At 36.8% G+C, this 21,872-nt stretch overlaps 1 protein-coding gene across 6 annotated transcripts in view; it reads left to right on the top strand.

The window, feature by feature from the left end:
- LOC107685309 (neuronal growth regulator 1-like) overlaps nt 1–21,872 on the top strand; it is a 112,270-nt gene that overhangs the window by 14,648 nt on the left and 75,750 nt on the right. For 3 of the 6 annotated variants that reach the window (XM_016481859.1, XM_016481857.1, XM_016481861.1), the window contains exons 2-3: nt 5,071–5,309; nt 21,427–21,552. In XM_016481859.1, coding sequence (XP_016337345.1) covers nt 5,071–5,309; nt 21,427–21,552 — 365 coding nt within the window. The remainder of the gene's footprint in view (nt 1–5,070; nt 5,310–21,426; nt 21,553–21,872) is intronic. The other 3 variants (XM_016481858.1, XM_016481856.1, XM_016481860.1) reach the window with 1 other exon arrangement.

The raw sequence follows: 21,872 nt of genomic DNA, 5'->3' as shown, positions 1-21,872 counted from the left end.
TGGACAAACCATTCACTCTTGTTCAATGTGAATGCCGTATGCTTGAATATGAGCATTTATTCTGTCATCACCCGGGTGCTGATAGCGCGCGCGCACAGGTGAGACCTGAACAGCACACGTTGATATCGGTTTAAGCTAAATTCGTTTACGCTTTGCCAGTTTAAACATTTAAAAGCCAGAGGACGCGAGCTTGCGCGCGCACGCAGTGAGAAAATTTGTGCGTGTGCTCAGCCGAAGCGTGCAAACCCGCGCCTCAGATCGCGCGCAAATATTAAGCTTTCTCTGAAGTATTGTTTAAATGAACAAATTCACACAAAAATTATGTCAAAATACCCGTCTTGGTAAGTATCCTATAGCAGACATAGCCGCCTGAACGTACTGTATCAGTGCACTGGATCAGGGCATTCTCTTAAAGTGACAGCACTTTCTTAATATTAATCAAACTTTGCTTTTATAACTTTAATAAAAATTAATCTTTAATTTATACAGTCAAATATGCAATGGTGTTTTACATTTCATTACTTTATTCAATTTCTGTACCTAAAAACTAATGTTAGACCTACTTAAAAAAAACTGAAAATCACAAACAAAGTTTATTTTATTTGTATCTTTACTCTGTTGTATTTATTTGTGCTGTTGCTTGTAGTTAGATAGATTATTCTTATTTTCTTTCTTTTTGTTTGACAGTATAGTTTTTGCCTAAACATAGCACATACCGAACCATACTGAAACCGTGACTCTAAAACCGTGATACAAACTGAACCGTGAGTAAGTTGAACCGTTCCACCCCTAATATATATATATTGTCACGAATCCGATCCATGAATTTCCATCCACTTGCCACTAGAGGTCGCCCTTCCATGATATTGACTCTCGCACCACACAGACTGTTACACATCACCCTGGACTACATTTCCCATGTTCCATTGCACTGATTACACTCACACCTGAAACCAGTTACACGCTCACCTGATTGCTATTACACACACTATATAAAACCTACCCTGATCCTGCTCTAGTCGCTGAGTATTGTTCTGCATTTTTCACTCCCCAAGTGTTAGCTGCCTTACCGAGCCATTCCGTGTTTTCTGTTTTAGTCTTGTGTATTGTTTTGCGTTTATCCCTGTTTAGCGCATAGCTACCTTACCGAGCCTGTTTGTTTTCATAGTTTTGCCTTGAAAGCTGGGATTAGAACTTTGCTTTCTGCAGACCAGTCAAATTCTTCCACACTGACTGAATCAATCTTTTTTTTTTTTAACCTTGCCTTATACACAGATGCATTGTCATGTTAGAATCAGGGTGTCGGCGGGGATTTAAAAAGTATTAAAAGTTGATAAATCAATTTAGAGAAAATTAAGGCCCTTAATAAGTATTAAAAAGTCTTAAATGCCATTTTCCAAGGTATTATTACTTTTGCTATTGCTTTTGACCATTAGGTATCAGTAACATAATTCATTCAGAACCTTTTCTATGAACAGACTTTCTGTACAACACTATTCTGCTGATATGGAATGAGTATGACTACTTAATCAGTTATATTAATAGAAATGCTTCACTGGGGCAAACAAAAAAATCCTAGAATAAAAAATACGATACCCCATAGCAGCATTTCCAGCAGTATCCAACATTTCTCATTCCAGCTCTAGTCAAAGCATCTCTGATGTTCTGGGGTCTATTTGACATAACAACTTCTTTTTTCCTTAGGAAAAATTCTCTGGGTTTACCAACCGTCTGTGGGTGTTTGGTGCTCTGATGTCTTCTTAGTTTGCAGGGCTTCATGCTTTCATTCGCTAGTCTCTCACCACAGATTACACACTCAATTCTCACCTTGTCCATTGCTTCAATGAAACCGAATTCAAGATAACTGTCCAAATAAGTCCTTGTTTTCTTTTTAGCGCATTCATTTTTATCTTCTCCCTGGCGCTTTGCCATTTTCTCTTTGCTGCGTCTTTTTTTAGTTACGTCTGTACGTTCCCACTCTCGCGATACGCTGCAAAAAATTCTCGACGTTAAGAGAATTTCTTCTCTTTCCATAAATTAATTTTTTTTTTTTTAATATTTAGAATTGAAATATTTATTGTGCTGTTATAAATGAAATATATATATTTTATTTATTTATTTTTAAAAACGAGTGCACTTGGCGACCCCTCGAAAATTATTAGCGACCCCTAGTGGGGGTCGCGACCCCTGGGTTGGGAACCACTGGGCCCCAAAAGTGCGTGGGCCCTTAGAATCGTCCTAACTCCCCCCATACATACAAGTCCTACAGTCCAAGGTTTCAAAGAATAGCACATGCTAGTAGGCGCATGCACCTTTCCACCTGTTCCTTACAGGCTGTACAAAGGAAATATAGCACACATGGAGGTCTTTCTTTCACAGTAGCCTACACCTCAGTAGGAAGCACTTAAGCCTTTGTGAGGAGTTATTGTATGTATGTCCAAGTAGATCTCTGTGGTGCTTTGACACCAGCCATCCTGCTGTTTCAGGGGATAGAAATGGTGATGAAACCTTCAGTGTCAGTGATGTAGAGCAGTCTGCCTGAGGAGCTTTTACAGGAAAATCAAAATAGTTTAGCTTGTAGCAAATAATTTACATATTAGTGGTCTTTTGAGTTTTTGCCTTTATGAATGTTACATACTTGTAAACAGTTGGGTCCCAAAATACAATTATTTAACCTGCGTGTATATCAAAGTGTGTGTTTTCTGCGTAAAAATAAGGGTCGTTTTTGGCTTTGGACTAAAACAAAAAGCAGAAGGACTTATTGAAATTGATTCTCTCTTCATTCTTTAACTTTACGCAAGGAATTAGAGGTCTGCGCGGGACTGTTTTTTTAGGACCGCTCTCGCAAGGTTCTATTCCGCACCCACCCGCTCCCGCTATATATATTCACTCTTTGTTCACCCGCTGTCCGCTTAGAATAATTTTCTTCCCGACCCGACCGTTCCCGGAAAATTTAGATCTCGTTTTCCAGAATCTCACATTTACATTTCCGCTGCTGAAAGAAAGAGAGATAGGTTGACAAATAAAAGTGTAGTCTGCACAAAATTGTATGCTATTTTATTCGTCTTGTCAAGAGTCTGGAATTTATTGACTTTAACTTGAAATTCTATAAATAATCTTAAGACACAAAATTCGTTTAATATTTTATGCAACACAATAGGAAAAAAAGTGTCAGAGAAAATAAAAATGTTGTACAAAAATTGTATTTCTTATTTTTATTGGTCTTGTCAGGATACAATTCGTTTAACATTGACAACACAATAGGGAAAAAGTGTTGCAGAGAGAATTTTTTTTTTAATGTAGGTTGTACAAAAATAGCCTATTAGCTATTTTTATTCGTCTTGTCAAAATACTAAATTCGTTTGACATTTTTCTGTTAACACAGTGTCGCAGATAGATAAAATAAATAAATAAATAAATATGACATCTTTCATTTAAAATTATAGGCTAAGCAAGTGAGTTTGGAGTAAAAATATGTTATTAAATGTGGTATTTTCACATGCTTTCAGATAGAGCAGCATTTACTACACAGAGTCGTAGTTCACTGAGAAGCTATGCAAACAGCTGACATTATCGCGAACGATTTCTTCGATTTCATAATCGCGCAATAAAATCGTCTGCGATTTTTTTGCGTAACTTGTTAGTGAACTACGGCTCTGTGTAGTAAATGCTGCTCCATCTGAAAGCACGTGATGATGATTTACTGCTGATTACAGAACCGGCTTTACTAACAAAATGCGCATGACAATCGCATTCGATTAATCGTGCAGCCCTACTCAAGAGTATCCTGTGTGAGTAACTCTCACCATAGACACCTCACCCAAGTGATGACACGTGGTACCAGATTAAAGTTCCAAGCCATCTTTTTTGTTAGTTTGCTTGGTTTGCTGAAGTCTTGTGTTTTGAGGTCAGAACTGTCAATTTGAAGACGTTATGTTTAAATGAATACAGAAGACAGAAATCCAGAAAAGAAAAACAAAACGGGATGACTTTGAAACAAAATCAAAAACATGGTTTTTGAGGAAGAGGGCTTGTCATGAAACCTGTCCATGTTAGTATCTGCATAATTTGGCTTTTGCAAAGTGACGGAGGGATTTGCACCAAAATACTGTGGAGTTTAATTGGGCCGCATGGCTTTTGATGCCAACAACAAAAGATATGGAAAGTGTTTTCTGCTTTCTCCTTAAGCATTTTTTTTTTAAATGTTGATAATCCTATTTAATTAGCTGTCCTAAATGCACGATTATACAGTTAGTTGCTTTTTATTATTTGCATTTAACATTGTTTTTTTCTGTGCTGTTTTAGAACAGACCTATGGCCCATTTTTGGGTCATGACCCAGCAGCTGGGAACCACTGCTTTAAATATTAAATAGTTATTTTGTTGTTTTTGTTGTTGCTTTTGACGGTATCTTTTGTGCACACCAGGGACTGATGTAGTTTGTATGATTTGCAAGTGGTGTTTATATAAAACATTTTAGTATGACTTTCCCCAATATCTAACAAAAAAGTAGATCTGGTTTGTTTGTTTCTTTCTTTTTTTGTTTCCACTAGTCAGTTTGGAGTGTTATACGTGGAAAGATGGGTCGTTTCTTGACAATATTTTTTTGCAAACTGCAAAAATTATTAATAGTGATCAGCTAATAAATCACATTCTTGGTCTATATGTTGAAAAAATGGAAGGGTGAGTTATACAGTGTCATCTACAATTCGATGTATCAGAATGGTAATGCATTTTATGTTTATCGTTCTCTACAATGTCAGCTAAAAATGTGTTGCTAATGTAACACAAACCATGTTTCCATTTGCCATCTCAAACAGCTAATGATATGAAAAGCCCCACCCAGCAAATTGATGGGATTGGTTGCATATTTGTAATGGCAGGAAATGGGCTGTTTCAAACCGCATTTTTGAGATTGTCTTTGGTACACTGCAGTTCTATGGCAAAAATACTCCGCAGTAGTGTTGACTGATGAATTTGCACATGGTTTGTCTCAAAGCATACTAAAAACACCAGACAGATATGTAAACAACATTAAAAACTTGATTTTCTGCTTTCTTTCTGGTTTCAGATGCTACCTGTTGGATGGAATCTCAAAAGGAGCATGGTTGAATCGTTCCAGTATCATTTACGCAGGGAATGACAAGTGGTCAGGGGATCCTCGCGTGTCCATCGTATCAAATGTGGGGGATAAACATGAATACAGCTTACAGATACAGAAAGTGGATGTAACGGACGAGGGCTTGTACACCTGTTCGATACAAAGTGAACGTAATCTACGCCCAAAGCTCATTCAGTTAATTGTAAAAGGTGAGTGTTTCATCAACAACTGCTTATTTCATCATGGTTTGCCATGTTTTTTATTGATAAAAAAAAAAACGAATTTAGTATTATATTAGCACCTAATTTGGTTTTTAGTTGTGAGGAGGGTCTCTGAAGCTCTGAAGTATTCATTGCATCAACAGCATTTGTCCTCTTTACTGATCATATTTATTAATACTGATAATATAAATTTGTGTTTACATCCATATTCATGACACTATATTTTGACTTCAGAGGGCCCAGCCGCTCTGTCAAAATGTCAAAAATGTTTTGAATCTCTAGGCCACTGCATGCAATTTTACACTACTGCTTAAAGCTTCAACCACTTTTATACGTGTATATGTTTGCAGTCATACTGAAAATATGGATTGAATGTGTTAATAATGACTATGAAATCATCAAACGTTTGGAAAAATCCTTCTTAATGTTTCATTATGTAAATAGGGATTCTAGCTCTACATGTGTGTGTCCCCCTTTTAAGGAGTTGGAGTAAAGTCTGTGAATTAGCCTATAGGCTATAGATAGCAGTTGGAGTGCAGGATTGAGTATTATGTAACACAATTAAATACTGCCATGTTCAAGTGGATCTAAATATAAATTTTTATGGGGTTGTATTGTTATTTTCATATGTATTGATGAATTTTCTTCACAGTGGGCAAATAAGTCGGAAGTAACTGTAAATTGCAAAAATTCGAGTGTCTTTAGAGGAGTGACTCCATTTGTGGTCCAAATTTATGGAGGAAATAATTACATTTTTTCTCCATCTTGCTCAGCAGCATAATTACTGATAATGTCCATGTGGAATAACATTTTACATCATAGTAGTCCATGCACATGGCCACTCTGCAAAACTCATTTTTTATTGTGTTAAATGGGCATCGGTTAATATGGTATATTATTATTTTTTAGTGAGGAAAACATTAATTCTACTGTTAGCTTTGCATATTTTTATTGGTCGTCTATTCTAATCAATATTTTTTAACTCCTTGACTGAATGGTTATTATGAAAAGAATTCCACCAATGTTGTTCTTTGAACAAAACTCCGACTGCCAGCAAGAAATATTGGCATAAACATGTCTGCCTGATAATCCCCTCTTCTCAGTGAATATGCATAACCGTGAGGTCTGCTCTCAGAACTTGTGTACATAAGCTTTATGTGTATGAAGAAAATAATCAGCTTTCGCTATAAACAGGCAATTAAAATAAATGACGCCAGAGGTCAGGTATGCTATTTGTGCATCTTGTTTTTCTGGAGAGTTAAAAAAAAAAAAAAAAAATTAGTTGGAGTTCTTCAATTCAGCTAGGAACATAAATTTAATGTATGTATGTGTTCACATATATGTGTGCATGTACTGTATATATACTGTAGTTTCCTAGCTGATTATCAGAACTCCAAATAGTTTTACATAATGTTTTAATTTCAATTTTTTTTTTTTTATTATATCAACATTTTTTATGTTATTTTGATATATTCTTTGCCGATAATGGAATGTATTTTATTTATATATTTCAATGTATATATATATATATATATATATATATATATATATATATATATATTATTTTACATATTACTAATTATGTATTGACTTTTGAATTTTTTATTAATTCAGAACTATTTTACTAGCTTTTTTCAATTTAGCCACCTATTACCTTGATATCAGCAGTTTCATGAGGTGCCACCTGGGATGCTTTTTAAATTCTATTGAAGGAGTTCCTATGTATTGTGGTTCCCTTGTTGGCTGCTTTTCCTTTACTATTTGTTCCAACTCTTTTAAAATGATTAGCTCATTTAAATTGAATGCAATTTTAGTTTTATAGAGAAATTCATATTTAGGCACAATATGTGTTTGCTACAACACATACATAAAACTGATGATTTTAATGAATATTTCATTACTCTTTTGAGCTGTTATGTAGATATTTGTTTGGTCGCTGGCTTCATCTCACATCCTAGTCATTCCAAGATATTTTAATGATGGATATTTATCTAAATTCTCTGGTAGGCTTATATTGTGTATATTTCTTTTACAGGTTGGAGTATACAGTTGAGACCTCAGTAGGAGGTGCTGACTCTCAGCAGTGGCAAATTTGCTATTTTCTATCTGCATAAATCCACTGTCTATAATTAACTAGAGAAGATCACTGCAAGCACCCTAACCCTCCCTGAGATAAAGCAAACTAATACAGGCCAGTCATATCTGAAGATGTGTAGTTTTATAGGCCGTAACCTGTAGCCCATCACCGAGTCTCTTCTATGTAATTATAATCAACAAAATGAATGTCCTCCTTTTTCACTCTCTTAGCCAAAGGCTGTGTCATGATCATGATGGATCTTTTGTCCTTAATAGAATCCATTACTTGCATGTATCTCTACATGATCTGGGATAATTAATAAGCACTGGTAAGAAAATATACACGCACGGTTGGGGTAATGACAACAATTAAAAAGAGAGAGAACAAAAGCGACAGGAAACACATGAGGAACAGCAGTCTTTTAATAGGAATCGGTGAATGGTAAACTTAATCTCCTGCAGAATTGTATGAGAAATGAAATTGCTAGATTGACTCTTACAGTGGCACAAATCCTGGAACACCAAATCATATGTAATACGATTAAAACGTCTTATTTGTCCTTTATGAAATTTGAACAGACTGTACTTGCGGTCTCTTCGAGCTCTCGATGTATCCTGAACATTTGTGTGGACGAAACAGTTTTGCTAGGTCATTCTTTTTAGCCGACGGGTCAATACTGGGCATCATCTGAGAATGAGTGTGCTTGTTTGTTTTGTAGGGATCGAATGAGGATGGCCCACACACATTTTTCAGAGAATAATCACCTATCTTTTCCACCACTTAAATCTTAGCCTTGTTTACCAGACATACCATTTGTCATAGTCCTCGGTGAGTCACCATCAAATAGAGCAGTTTGAGACCGCCACATTATTCTTTTATATATGTGCTCAGTTAGTGAATGACAGATCAAATGTATTGCTATTCTGCACATAGGCCCTATATATTTAACTTAGCTAAATATTAGGAGTGATGGTCTGTTTGTCATCAGCAACCACCATTTTGTTTATTGTGGAAGATGAACCAAAGAAATAAGGCAGCTTGACACTGCGCATATTCCAATATTGTGGCAACAATGAAATTGAAAAAAAAGCAAGTTTTGATTGCTTGTTTTTTAACAATGACTGGAGAAAATTAGATTTTATCTGAATATGTAATGTCGCTCACTGTCCGGGACCGCAATTGTTATTTGAAAATGTTAACTTTAAGGGAAGGAACCAGATTGGCCGACTCGTAATCGTCAATGGATTGACGATCTGACAGGAATGGCCTGACACACCTACCAGACAGAGAAATCGAGCGTGCATAGTAAATAGAAACTGAGGGCATATAAATCTTTAGGTGCTTATAACTATGTACTAACAGTGGCAATTGTAAGCATATGCACTTGAACACACACCTGACACATTTCAGGTTTATTTGACAGGGACAATGCACATCAATAATACATAAATGTACAATGTGCCAGAATTAGCCAGAAGGCTATTTTGCATCTGCAGTCCCTGGACTGATGGTAAAATTGTCACACTAAAAATATAAAGAATTAATCAATACATAATACTTACATACTCCAAAATACATATAACATTCACACTATTCCTAAAAAAAACATCCGCTTAAAAGTTATACTATACACAGAACCAACAAATCAATACCAGCTCACTCATGCACACAATCCAACTGTCAAACAAAATGACAAACAATGTATCAATAATATCATAATATCAATATACAGACAAAGATAATGTAAGCATACAGACAAGTAACAGTAGCCCTAATCATTCAATCAGTCCTAAACCAAACAATCTCATATACATAGCATAAACATGGGCCTTCACCGTTCCCTCTCTTTCTACAATTGCCATAAGTGCAATTGTAGAAAGCGAGATGACACAACTTCCCCAATTTTTGATTAGGTGGGCATGCATGAGAAATCTTTAGACTTGTAACCAAACCATAATCCATAAAAGATAATAGTTTATTTAACCTTAACTGATATTAAGTGTGCGCTGCAAACGCGAAAATTTTTGATGATTGTTTCTGTCCAGTCCTCTCGTTTTATTACAGCTGTCATCGTTTTTTTGTCTAGCAATGGCAGCAGGCAGGGGCGGATTAAGGTGGTCAGGGGCCCCTAGGCTGCTCATTGTGTGAGGCCCCCCCTTAATCATTATGCTTTCCTGGAGAAATGTATTTAGTGCCGTACATGGTCCACACGCAAATAGTAAAGTGAATTGGCATGCACACACATTGAGACAGCCAATCCTACAGTGTTTCCTCTACATTCCCAGTGTCCCCACAGGATTTTGTGAGACTGTGATGGGTGTACATTGGTTCCTCTAGTCTAGGGAGTTCTGCGGGTATAAGAAAATTTTGTTAATTTTAAATTTAAATGCATAGATCTTATAAAAGCTACAAATGCCATTCTGTCAAGAGCAGGGAATTATTTTTCTCCTCGTCTTTTGTTGTTTGATTATCATGTCGACACTTAACTCAAGACACGAGACGAGACACGAGATGTTTACGCATTTTTAAAAAACATTCTCGATGACCAAGTACATGACTGGAATAATTAATTTAACTAATCATCTTGTAATAAATGTCATTTCAGTTCTACTTTCTGAGTATGAATTATCATATGCAGTAAAAGCAACAAAACTCAAGCACTGTAAAAGGTTTTGTTCAACTGACTGGCTTCTCTCCTGTATGATTTCATACAAGTCTCTTCAGACCTTAGAACTGTACATGAATTATAAGCTTCTAGAACGTTTGACCTCCTAACTGAACTCCTTTTCATAAATTGAACATAGAAATAAAAACAGTATAAATAACAAAAAATAAACGACAGTTCTTTCTTAGTCATATTAAGTGCGAACAATAAGTGCTCTCTCTATATTCAAAGTGCAAATAGAGACCAATTTTTTTCAAGCATGATGCAGAGCTATAGACAGCTACACAACCTATTATAGCCTACATATTAATAACAGCCTAGATATGTTATGTAGCTTAATTTGCACGCATCAGGGAGTCGCTCTCAAAACGCGGGGTATTAAAATTGCTTTTGAATGCGCATGCGCGTTTTACTTTCGGTTTCGATTTAACGATCCTGCAAACTCTCGGCGGTGCTGAGCGCGCATTCTACAATACAAGATATTAATTTTGTCAGACGCTCTGCAACGTATCCTCCTTTAATGTTTCTTATGGGCCAATGAGGGTCTTTTTTGTTCGCACTGAAGTAAATTTAAAATAATTTTAAAAAAATAGTCTGGCCTGCACACGTGGGGCCCCTAGGCAAGCCTGTGCGTTAATCTGCGCCTGGCAGCAGGTATGCGATAAAATTTCAAATTTGAGCCTGTACTCCATCATTCTGACACTCAAAGATGACATTTTAATCTCCTTATGTAGCCAACTCTGTGCTGGTTTGTATTGGCCGCCTCCAGTTATTGCTTTGTTTTGCCTCCAGCTAATGCTGTGACGTAATTGTGACGTCGGCACAAAAAGGGTCTATTCTTTGTTTCACATAGTTGAACTGGTGTGTCATGTTCAGCTACATAAGTGACTTTAGCCTGGCTTTATTTTGCTTAATAGTCGTGGCCAAATGGTTAGAGAGTCGGACTAGTAACCCGAAGGTCGCGGTTTTGAGCCTCGGTACCGGCAGGGATTGTATGTAGTGAGAGTTAATGAACAGCACTCTCTTTCACTCTCAATACCACGACTGAGGTGAGACCCTTGAGCAAGGCACCGAACCCCCAACTGCTCCCCGGGCGCCACAGCAAAAATGACTGCCCACTGCTCCGGGTGTGTGTTCATGGCGTGTGTGTGTGTTCACTACTCACTGCTGTGTGTGTGTGCACTTGGATGGGTTAAATGTAGAGCACAAATTCCGAGTGTGGGACACCATACTTGGCCACATGTCACTTTCACTTAAATAACTGTTGGAATGAAGATTTTTATTTGGAATTATTGTTAATTTTGCCACTAGCCTTGTAAACAAAATTATTTTTTTATTTTACATTTCTTTATTATATTTTTCTGATTTACTTCTGTACTGTTTTCCTTCTTTTATAATTTAGTAATGTTAGACATTAGTTTCTTTACACACACATATATACAGACATTTTAATATATTTAAAAACATAATTTATATTTATTTGTATTTATACTTAATATTGAGTTGATCAAAAGTGACAGTAAACATTAATATACTGTACACATACACACATACATATGTATCAAGAAAAAACAACACCGGTATCACTAGTTTGAAGTTCCCCAATCAGGCCTGCTGATGTTTTTTAGTGAAACATCATTAAGCTAGGTTAAGATGTTTTGAACTTCATCTAAAATGTCATGAAATATTAAGCCTCATTTTAGATTCTGTACCAGTGAGTCTGCACCTCACAGCAACTCTGCAAAGTCTTTAATGTGAAAGTTCATCCTTTCATGAATGCCTAATATTCCCCTCAGTGATATCTCTGTTCATACTGTAAGCACTCCTGCTTATAGATTGAACTAATACAGTGTGCTGGAGAACAAAGCTACGTGTCTATGGCAGAATGTTTCTTGTGTTCCTTTTATACTGTATTAATATCTGAGATAATAGATGGATAAATGACGAACCCGATATTCACAAACAGCACCAGAATATTATAAATGTTATTTCTTTCAATCGTGCACTAATTCAAAGTGCTATATTTTCAATTAACTCTTCAAATGGACACGTTGTACCAAGAGAGCTCATGTACTGGGTCGCGCACATTCTCACTGTCTCACGTTCCGTGGCATTACCAACTGAAGAAATCCCAGTGGGTAGAGCAGCCTGTCAGGGTTTGTGTTTTGTTTCTGTCTATGACACCTAATTAGGGATCCAAGTTGGTTGGTTTTAGCAGCCTTCAGGTTGTATGGGGAATTGGGAACCACTATGAATGAATGTGGAATCTGGCAGTTTTGCAAGTGTAGCATATTTCCACTTCCAGCCACATGAGTATATTTAAAATGCATGTGCATATTTGTATCATAGTATAGTCGCTGGATCAAAATATTCAGTATTCCCTTGTAATGGTGTGCATGGATTGATCATAAGGAGTATTCCCAGCATGCATTCTGTTTAAAAACCTGTTAAGCTGTCTATTAAAGAAATACTTCACCCAAAAAATTACGGAAAATGTGCTCACCCTCAGGCCATCTGAGATTAATGTGTTTCTTCATTGGAACAGATTTGGAGAAACGTAGCATTATACCCTTGCTCATCAGTTGATCCTCTGCAGTGAATGGGTGCGTCAGAATGAGAGTTCAAACAGCTGATCCAAAAATCCAAAAGTAAAGTCCATCAATTTACGTCTTGTGAAGTGAAAAAATGTTTGTTTGTAATAAACAAATCCATCATTCAGCGTTTTTAACTTTGTACTGTTGATAAAATACAAGTCCTCTATTAACAAATATGTTGGTGGATTTTGATGTGAGAGGACAACAGTGGATGGACTTTATCACAAATATTGCAATATTTTTATCAGCTGTTTGTACTCTCAGGCCCTTTTTACACTAATGCATTTTCATTTTAAAACAGCGTTTTAAAATGAAAACGATTCTCGTCTACACTTGCATTGCACTGCGTTTCAGAAACGTTCTCTGTCCACACTACACAACCAAAAATGCATGTCACATGACCATTTATGCAGGTACAACTATGAGCATGATGTTATTGTTTAGACGGTCGTCAAGGATATGCAGAGTGAATGTGGGCAGCCATGCCATCGTTTCCTTTTTGGTCCGTTTACACTGAAACGCATTCACGGAGTTTTCAAACTAAAACGGGGTCTGCTGTGTTTTCGAAAGTCTCTGTTTTTTAGGGTCAAAAAGGCTGGGGTAGTTTAAACGCAAAAGTTATGCGTTTTAAAATGAAAATGCACTAGTGTGAACGTAGCCTCATTCTGACCGCACCCATTCACTGCAGAGAGGTTGATGAGCAATTGATGTAATGATGAATTTTTCCATATCTGTTTCGATGACGAAACAAACTCATCTACATCTTGGATGGCCTGAGGGTGAGTAAATTTGAAGCAAATTTTTATTTTTGGGTACCTATTCCTTTAAGGCAGCATTTGAAAGCATTAGCACTGAAACATATTGAATATAATTACTTGGGGAGTAAGAAAATATACCATATGGCTCTGAACCATAGACTGTATAAAAACATGGACATAGTGTCCGTGACGTCACCTGTAGGTTTCTGAAGAGCGATTTTGAAGCTCAAAGTGGGCGGAGCTGGACGTTGCCATCTTGGCAGCGCGTCACCGCACGTCACTCTCAGATAATCGAACATGGGAAAAAAGGCAAGAGCTGGTTGCTGAAACCACGCCCACCTAGCTCGACGGTGGTGACAGCAGCGGCAATCCACCTGTCACTCAAGTGGCCACGCCCTTAATTATGCAGAACTTTAAGGCTTAATATAATTTAAACGGATGAGTTATAAAAAAATTCACCCCCCTCACAGTTGTCATGAAGGGCAAAATTAGCTATATAGACCAAAACCACTTTTTGTACGAGGCTGTAAACACATTTTTTTCTGCTGTAAAGTTGGGCATTTTAACATGGGGAGTCTATGGGACTGACTTGACTCCCTTTTGGAGCCAGCCTCTAGCGGCCAGTCGATGAATTGCAGTTTTAGTCACTTCCGTGTTGGTTTCACGAGAGAGACCGGAAGGTTGCCGCTTGCTCTGAACTTAAAGTACTCATGAAATCAAAATTGACTTTATTTACTTTACTAGCGCACATTGCTAGTCTTGATGTAAACAATTAATCTGTGCAAGTTAATCCACTGAAAAAAATTGTTTGTCTTTGTAATCTTTAATCAAAATCTGATCATTTGCTTCCACTCTGGAATGGCATTCCTTTTCTGATGACGTCAGTTTGACGACTTGGGCAGAATATCCTTAAACACACCCCTCCAACCGTTAGATTGCTATGAGTGAGAGACAGAGAGGAGGAGCGCAAAAATAAAACAATGCCCTCTATTCAATATTCCATTTCAGATGGAAATACGTCATTACACTGAAATAAAGTCGGCAGCAACTTCCGGTTCATGCGGACTTTAAGTAGTTTTTATCAGTAATTGTACTTTTTTGAGCACTAACTGATTTTTGTCATTTGAACAGTATTATACTGTAATATGTACAGTAAGATACTGTAAAATGTGTATACAGTATTTTACTGTAAACCGCAAAGGATTATGGGAAAATATACGGTCACTACTGTATTTCCTCACTACTGTAAATCAATTTACAGTAGTGAACTTGCCCGCGAAAAACTGACCAATGGCAAGGGAGTTCTTTTAAAAAAATCATACAAGATTCATGGCAGTTGTTTCGTTTTGAGTTTATATCCCGACCGCTAGATGGCAGTCTTCATCTCTGAACTTAAACAGTGACAGGAAATACTAGCATTAGGGCACGCCACTAATGTTAGCGTTAATATAGTTTGCTGCTAGTAATGGAGGATGAAAGAATTGTTCCAGTTCCCGTTTCGGTGTACAAAGCAGAAGTGTGGCGTCATCTGGGCTTTTAACGTCCACCGTGGCGTGAGCGCCAGCCTCAGTTCCACCACTTGCCACGTCCCGTGTGAAGAGCCTCGAGCGGGGCGCGGCTGGCGGTAGGGTCGCCATGCGACTGCAGCTTTCTCTCGTGGTGGGGGCGTTTTGTGCAGTTGGGGCGGTGCTCGCGCCGCGGTCTCGGCGATTCCACGTGGAACATAAATACAAACTGAAAAACCTGTGAAATCCAAGTGGAAAGGTTCTGAGAATGTAATTGATTTTATTGTTTTAAAATTTTTTTGTTTTCTTTAGAAATCCTGCAAGCACTTTATTTTTCATTGATATTAAAGGCACAATATGTAATTTTTCACTGCTAGAGGGCACGTATTTAAAATAAACAAAGAAGCAAAGGCGTAGTTTGATGACGGCGTGACTGAGTGTGGAATCATGGGAGTTGTCATCTTCATTCCCACAGCCGATGCAATCCAACGGGACTCAACGGGCAGAAATCATGTTCATGGATGAGCTAATGATTTATTAACGTAGTAGAATGAAGCAGGGTGAGGCTGAAAGCCACCGAAGCGAAACGAGGCCGCTGAACGAGCGTGACACACGACTCGAAAGCAGCGGAGCTTTTATTATACCACAGTCGACCGCTTCCGCTCTTTCCGGTCATGATTATGTGGGGGGAAAAAAGCAGCGCTGTTTTATCATACTAGATACATTTGAAAGTTCTGTTATTGTGCTACTCTGTGCGGTCGTCACCGGTCTAATAAAACGCACAACATATTAAAGCGTCTTTGGTGTTTCCGGAAATCGAGGGGTTATGACATCATTGGCAGGCGACACAATGACACTATGGACACGGTCCGTGTCACTAGTTAAAATTGCTTATTTCTCTGGATTTAAACATTCTTCGAAACATTTGGGATAATGCAAGTACACAAGTCAGCACAATATATACCACTGTTCTAGTGGTTTTTGGATATTGTTATAAAAAAATCTTACATATTGTGCCTTTAAGCAGATGTAATTCTTTTGTTCAGATCAAAATGTTATGACATTGTATGTTACAGTTGTAAACTTAAAATGTGAACCTTTAAAGCAAGGTCTAAAAACAATGGTCTTTTTATAAAATACATATTATACATTTAACTAAAGGATCCTGCAAGCACTTTAATTTTTCCCCCATGACTCGTACTGCACAAAAAGTGGTTCAGTAACGTTGAATGTTACAGGGACTGATTATTACAAATGCAGATCCCACTGTGTTCTGGTTAAATAATTTTTATTTATTTATTTATTTATTGCTAAGGTTTGCCTATGGAGGTGTGTTCTTTATGACCGCTTTCCTAAAAATATATCCTATTCCTAAAATAAGAAATATCCCAATATATCGCCTTGCTTACAGTATCGCAACATATCGTATCGCAACCCCTGTATCGTGATACGTATCGTATCGCCAGATTCTTGCCAATACACAGCCCTTATAATTACTGTTTTTAATTAGGCTGAATTATTTTTATCAATGTTTTCAGTACTGCAAAAATGATATTTTAAATAATATACACCATCTTAAAACAATTATTGAATTGCGAAGAATACATGCAACATGTTTTTTTATTTGATTTTCTTTTTCTTTTGGTTTAGAAAAATAATCTTAGAAGGCATAATCATGCATCATTCCTTTTCAAACAGCCGTAGCATTGGGTTTGTGCCTGTGATTTGATTTCTTCAAGTGCTGCCTATGTTGGCAGCTCACTAGCTTTTGGAACAGAGCTGCATTGTGACTCACAAGGGTTGTTCAGGACACACAAGAGTTTATTATTATGTTCGAAGTTGTTATTTACCCTTAGTGTCTCTTTCAGTTCAAGCTTTGTTTAATGATTTTAAAATCCTTCCTAACCACTTCTTAACTGAAATCATGGTATGTTTTGTCTGACAAGTAGTTTATAACAGGATTATCAGACTGAAGGCTTTCCACACATGAGCTAATAAAAAATCTATTTTTTGTTCTGTATCTGTTTTTCGATTCCTCCCCTGACTGTTTTACGTTGCATTATTTGACTCCAAACTGCAGTAGATTTGCATCATCAATATAAGCACTAGAATGAGTACTACAGTACCTGTTCACAATTATAGCTAGATAATACAGTATCTCTAGAGAAGGCAAAAGAAATGGAAACATTCACTTTTTTACTCCCTTTGGTTTTAGTACCACAAAAACAAAATGCACAGAACAGCACTTATGTGTCTGATTTGTAGGACAAATGGAAAATGTGAGTTGCTAAACGCAATTTCTGTGGAGAATAGTTGCAATTAGAAATACATTATTGTATAATAGACATTTATATGTCATCAACACTGGTTCACTTCCACAAATGAGATCCAATTGCATTTAAACCAACTACATATAGTCCAAATGAACCATCCCTCCTTCAGGCAGACTCTAGTATGGTTCGATGTGCATGGCCAAGTTCACAAAAAATGACAAAATGAACTAAAAGCTCTAGTGTGATTTCAACAGTATCACTGTAAAAAAAAAAATCAGTAACATTTACAGTAAAATACTGGCAGCTATGTGGTTTCCAGAACTTTACCGTAAAAAATATGTTATCAACATTTTAGGTTTTACAGACTTAACTTAAATTCACTGTAATTCATTAACTGATATAATATACCAACCTATTGAAGTACTAATTTCAGTTTTGTACCATTGAAATCACTGACAACCACCAAACACTGGTGGCGATGAGAAAGTCATATGATGAAACCTCATCATAAACAGCTTTTCTACAAGCTGAGGAGGGAAATACTTATATATAGAAGGTTCACAGTGTCATTCACACAAACACTAAACACCATCATGGTAACACATGATACTGAAATAATGCAATAAACATTAATTTAACAACACTAGATGTAAGATAAAACCTTAATGTACACAACTGATATGAAAAAGTGTCATGCAGGAAATTCCGGGAATGTCAATTTACGTTTTTTCACTGTAAATTATATAATGACTTGTTATTTTTCACTTCCAAAAACCGTAATTTTACCAGTATTTTACTGTAAAATTACATTAAATGTAATCACAGTTATTCACTGTTTGTAGTGTGGAAACTTACTGTTAACCAATTAACAGGTTTTTACTGTAGCCTTTTACTGTTAAAATCACAATCATTTTTTACAGTTTTAGTAATGTTTTGCTCTGTCATTTAAATATAAGTCAGCAGTTCTTGTGGAAAGGACAGGGAAAATTAATTTACAATGGTCTCTGTGTTTTTTGGCATGGCATGCAACATATATTAAAAGTTAATGAAGGGCTCGGCTGTGCAATAGAGTGCATCTTTTATAGTACTGCTTATTCCACTGGTAATTTACCATGTAGAGGCCTCATATATAGTAATTAAAATTCACCTAATTTATGCTATAAATATATATACAATACTGTAACCTATACAAGTCCATTTATTGTACATCAGCCTTAACTTTTTTTTCATTCCTTTTCAGCCGGAAGACAACAAATAGATAAAAGTGCATCTGATTTCCTTGCCTGTCTCTCCTCAGCTCTTTGCCTGTGCTAGTCTGCATTATGACAGGAGTCCACTTTCCCCTCAGCTCTGTAATTGGAATGTGGGCTGGCAGTAGGTGTGAAGCAATGGGGTCTTGGAATTGGGTGGCAGCAGTCAGCCCTGGAGAACCTGTCAGAATTTATAGAAAGGCAAGCCATGTACTCCACTTTGTTCAGAGGAAACTCTGCATTTTAATAGCTGTAAGCGTTTCAGTAATTCAAGGTGGCATCATTAGAGGCTTATTTATTCACTCTGGGGCTGAGACTGATAATGCCTCCCCCGTCAGCTGTGGCAGCTCCATCTCAGTGCCTCCCGCCGAGGAGAGGAGGAAGAATTAGAGTGGAATGGGCAAACATGACAATCGTGCAGCAGTTAATGAATTAAACTGAAAACAAAGCATCAGGTTGTCTTGAATAGGACCTTGGGGTAGGGCTTTAGCGTTGTCTTGTTTTTCTCTTGTCATCATTACCCTACCGATTGAACAGGCTGAGTGGAAATAAACAGGTTAAAAATAACTATAGCCAAAAGCATTGAGGTTGACACTCGGAAAGGATTCATAAAAGTCAAATCGCGGTCAGACCCTGAGCTTGAGATTAAACAACACGTGCTTTTATTATGAACTTAGTGATAGTTAAAAAAGCATGCCGGGATAGGTTGTTGACCTTTGCATCTGTTTATGCTGCCGTTTTCAGTGGAGTATCGAGGCATACCGGTCCTCTAGGCTTTTCAGCTACTTGAAAATACAGAGAGGGTTTCATTTCATCTGATAATATACTCTGTATTCGCAGGTGGTACACACAAGACCAGTAATGAAAGTCAAAACTGTCTCGGGCTGTAATGAGAGATATTCCTTCAATGCACCAAATCCTCTGGACTTTTTTTCCTGCCAACTTATAAGCTCAAAAAGCTTAATTGTTTCGACACAATTTTGCCATTATTGCATTGTAGAAGTAAAGAAGTGTTTGGAAAAAAAAACTCATAAAAGACTTAATAAAAGACTTCAAATCTCAAGATGGGCATTTATCGAGAAAGTTCTAGAAGATATGTCAAGATGATGAAACTGATGTTTCTTCACACATGTTCAGTTTAAAGATCTGCAGAGGCCCCACATCTCATTTAAAAGGCCGCTACCTGACTCCTCAGGTGTTGACTAATAGGGTCTTGATCCTGTTGAAAGCAGATATGATCAGTAGATGAATGCAACATTTTCCATTTGTGCTATCGGTGATTGTGGACATTTGTCAACAGTGGGAGGAAGTTCAAGTAAACCTGCAGTGGAGAGCGTGACAGTCAGAGCAGTGCTTTCAAACAATGAAAGGGTTCATTAGAATTTCAACTCAACCATTTAGTGCCAGCAGATTACAAAAAGCAAGATAAGAAAGACCTAAACTGGAGATCAAATAGTGTAGGAGTAAATAATTGCTGTTTCTTTGCAAATGCCTGAATGTTTGGTGTCCTTTTGCTTGGAAAGAAGAAATAGCGCCATTTCTTTGAAAACTTGAAAGCTCTCTTCAGTATGTTTTAAAAGGTTTTATTTTGTTTCTGTCAGTGTCTTGTTTTCTTCTAATCGATTTTCCCCAGACGAGCATTTCTTATTCCATAATAGCAATCATTCATGATTATATATATTGTTTCTGATTATGCATGGATGCAATGGGGAGTCTGCCTGTCAGGAGAACTATTAATTGACATTTCAATAAAATAAATGTTAATTACAACTCCGTTTACTGTTTGAGAAGAACATATATAAATAGCTCTTGAGAAAGTTAGGTCATTATACATCGATCTTCAGGAAATGCATGTTTAGAATATTATATTGGGAGGAGGGAGTCAAAGAATCAGAACCAGTCTAGTTAAATGCAATGCACTTCAAACAACCTGGCACAGACTCAAAGCCGGACCTCAAAAAATGAACAAAGTGAATAGCTGATTTTGCAGACTCTTGACAATTTATTGCCTTTTTTTATAGGAAAGCAAAACCAGGAGGTCAGGCATTTATTCATAAACCCCTTGACAACTGACGGTGGTGGTTTTGAGAAAGAGTAGAGGCCCTGTGTGATGAAAGGTGGGATAAAGACAGATTTACATCTAGGTTTTTTCTTTTCTTTTTAGTTTGTAGTTGAGTGTAAGGTGCACTATGACACATAATATCATGCAAAAGTAGCTAGTTGCCTTCTATATGTCTACCAGAAAAATACTGTAGTTTTATCACCAAAATGTTAACTAAAGTTCCATGAAGCATTCCAAATCAGACGTTTCATTACAAAAAAGCTTGACAATACCAATTAATTTCTTTCTTCTTATATTTTTAGAGGTCCAAGCAGGAAACTCTGGGAATCATATTATATTTGCCAGCATTATTATATTAGGGAAAATACCGAACCATGGTAGATAGTAGAAACGCCATTATGATGTTGTTATAGTTTTTGGTTGTACTTCATGAAACATTTTACACCATCATGTTCCTTGGCTTATGGACTATGCATACCCATATTATCATTTATTAAATCTTATTACACTTAGACTTTATAATTGCAGTTGTGAACTAAGCTAATCCTAGAATTTTCATCCTGTCAGAATGAAACCAGTAGAATAAGATTTTCTGGACTCCCAATGTCAATAATTATCCAAAACATGTTGATATTTCAATTAAAATGGTGATCACAGGTACATCAGGTGTGGTCGTATGTAAATGGCTGTAATTCCTTAATAAAATGACAGATTTCCATGGAATTTGGCACACATTCTTAGAACATCATTCTAAAAACTAATGTTTCTGCTGTAACGATGAAAATGACTTTTGCGTTGGGTAGATCTGAAACTGTATGGGTGTTGTTGTTGTTGTTCACATACTTGACTTTCTAGATCCAAGCTTTCGGCATTGAGCTCATTTGCATCTTTGTGTATCTAACTGTTTGTTTTGTTTCACAGTTCCTCCCAAAATCTATGACATTTCATCGGACATTACAGTAAACGAAGGCAGCAATGTTTCACTCATCTGCTCAGCCAGTGGGAAACCAGAGCCCAAAATCTCTTGGAGACACATCTCCCCATCAGGTGAGTTCAAATCAGTTAAAATACATTACAATAAATTAGACAGAATATGAGATTGACTTTAAAACACAGTAGAAATGTCTTTCCAAGTTGTTCAGCATGTTGGAGTTTAGAGGCTCAGAAGATTATGGTGATGAAACTAGCATGTTTCTTTTTTAAAACCTCTATAAAGAATTGAGTTTAGGAAAAGGCTTTTAATCAATTATTGCTTCAATTTGCTGTTGTTCTCAGAAAGAATTCTTAGTTTAAGTCATCACTCTGCTGCAGGTTAAACAACATGTGAGGATACATCAACCTCATCTTTACCTTTCATAGTTTATATT

This window comes from Sinocyclocheilus anshuiensis, unplaced genomic scaffold, assembly GCF_001515605.1.
Source record: "Sinocyclocheilus anshuiensis isolate Anshui unplaced genomic scaffold, SAMN03320099.WGS_v1.1 scaffold385, whole genome shotgun sequence".
NCBI classification, from domain to species: domain Eukaryota; kingdom Metazoa; phylum Chordata; class Actinopteri; order Cypriniformes; family Cyprinidae; genus Sinocyclocheilus; species Sinocyclocheilus anshuiensis.
This window is presented reverse-complemented; position numbering and strand designations above follow the sequence as displayed.